Source organism: Hylobates moloch, unplaced genomic scaffold (assembly GCF_009828535.3).
Source record: "Hylobates moloch isolate HMO894 unplaced genomic scaffold, HMol_V3 SCAFFOLD_34, whole genome shotgun sequence".
Lineage (NCBI taxonomy): Eukaryota > Metazoa > Chordata > Mammalia > Primates > Hylobatidae > Hylobates > Hylobates moloch.
In genome coordinates, this window is record NW_026652309.1 from 2,812,336 (window position 1) to 2,813,995 (window position 1,660).

Below are 1,660 nucleotides of genomic sequence, written 5' to 3' on the forward strand. Positions count from 1 at the left end.
TGCGCACACACACACCCCACACATACAATACATGCACACTCATACACGCACAGCAACACGTGTGCACGCACGCACAACACACACACGTGCACACATCACACACATACACACACACGGAGCTCACATAAGCGGGCAGGGTTATTTGGAAAACAGCATGGATGTTCCTGGCACTGATTACGTGCTCAACAAACACTGCCTGTATACAACAGAATCCTGAAGTCACAGACCACGCTGAGGCAGAGGCAGGGGGCCTGGGTTTGGAAAAGCCTCTGCCGCTTCCCAGGAACCAAAGCAGCCACCCCCCTCCTGCCCCCGCAACAAGCTTTTCCCTCTCCCGACCTGCCTCCCACCTGCCCGATCTTGCCCGGGCCCAGGGGCAGGGTCTGCCCTTCCAGACACTCACCTGCAATGTGGACACTTCCACCGGCCCGTTGTCTTGTCCCACCAGGAAAAACTCCACGGTGACCGTCTTCTTCTCCAAGCGCCGAGAGGCACCTGAGCGGTGGGTGAACAGCGGGAAGGCCCGGGCCAGGGCACAGGCGGAAGCAAAGACCTCCGGCTGCTCGCAGACCATCTGTGGCACATGGGGAGACGGCGTGAGGGGTGCAAGGGCCGCCACCAGGGAGTGCAGGGAGCTGCTCTTTGAACGCCTCCGGAACATCAGCTCCCTGGCAGATGACATCTAGACAGAGATGTCCCACAGCAGCCGCCACCCCATCCCTCACGTCATCCCCGGAACCATGGGACCACCATTGGTCATGCTCCAGGAGAAATAACACATTGGCCGCCGGATGTCAACAGCCTGACCAGCCAGGAAAATGAGGGACAGAGGGACAGACACTAAATGGGCCTAAGGAAATCTAGGTTTGAGTCTCTGATTTGCCACCAAAACTGATCTGGGGCAAATCCCCGCGTCTATCTGGACCTGTTTCCCCATCTACAGAGCAGGGATTATAACGTCCACAGCCCTCCGGACGTGCGCTGCAGTGTGTGCAGGGCTGTGAGCTCCCCAGGCCCGAGCTCACCGCTGCCCGACTAGGAGCACCGTGGCTGCCTCCTCTCGAAGCACTCACCACAATGCAGCGATGCGCTCCGGGCGGCAGGCAGGTCCGCACCAGCCGCGTGATGAAGTGGGCGGCCGAGGGGCTGTTGTGCCGGCTCACCCTGCAGGGCAGGGCAGCCACGGTGGCGTAGTTCAGGTAGAGGGGGCAGCTGTCCGTGGGGTTGGGGTTGAGCGTGCTCAGGGCAGCCTGCCAGAGCTAGATCAGAAGGGAGAGACAAGAGACAGAGGCTTCAAACAGCGGCCACGTGCCAGGAGGCCCTGCCCTGCGGCCACGGCCACAACCACGCCTGCAGTCCTGGAAGGGCACTGCGCAGCTCCCGGCCACCGTTTTCCCATCCTTAGGGAGATGTGTCGCCTCTCTGCGGAGCTAACTGTCTCTAGGCTGGCTCGCATCCCCCTGGTGGGATGAAGCCACCAAGACTGGAAGGGCCAGACCGGGGGCTGCTTTGCTTCCAACACTCGGATAGGGCTTAGGCGGTTTCCACCAGAGAGGGGGCAGGGGCCAGGTGTCCCCAAGGAAAGGCAGCTGGGGACACTGCCATGGGAACTTCTGGAAGCCAGAGCCTGTCGCCAGGCAGGGCCGACGCGCGGCCCTGG

The 1,660-nt window shown here is 61.6% G+C and overlaps 1 protein-coding gene across 5 annotated transcripts in view; it reads right to left on the minus strand.

Annotated features, from left to right (window-relative positions):
• Positions 1 to 1,660, minus strand: part of LOC116463354 (probable aminopeptidase NPEPL1) — a 63,484-nt gene that overhangs the window by 21,151 nt on the left and 40,673 nt on the right. For all 5 annotated transcript variants that reach the window (XM_032146411.2, XM_032146420.2, XM_032146419.2 and 2 more), the window contains 2 exons: positions 1,074 to 1,259; positions 404 to 574 (listed from right to left, as the gene is read on the minus strand). In XM_032146411.2, the coding sequence (XP_032002302.1) occupies positions 404 to 574; positions 1,074 to 1,259 (357 nt within the window). The remainder of the gene's footprint in view (positions 1 to 403; positions 575 to 1,073; positions 1,260 to 1,660) is intronic.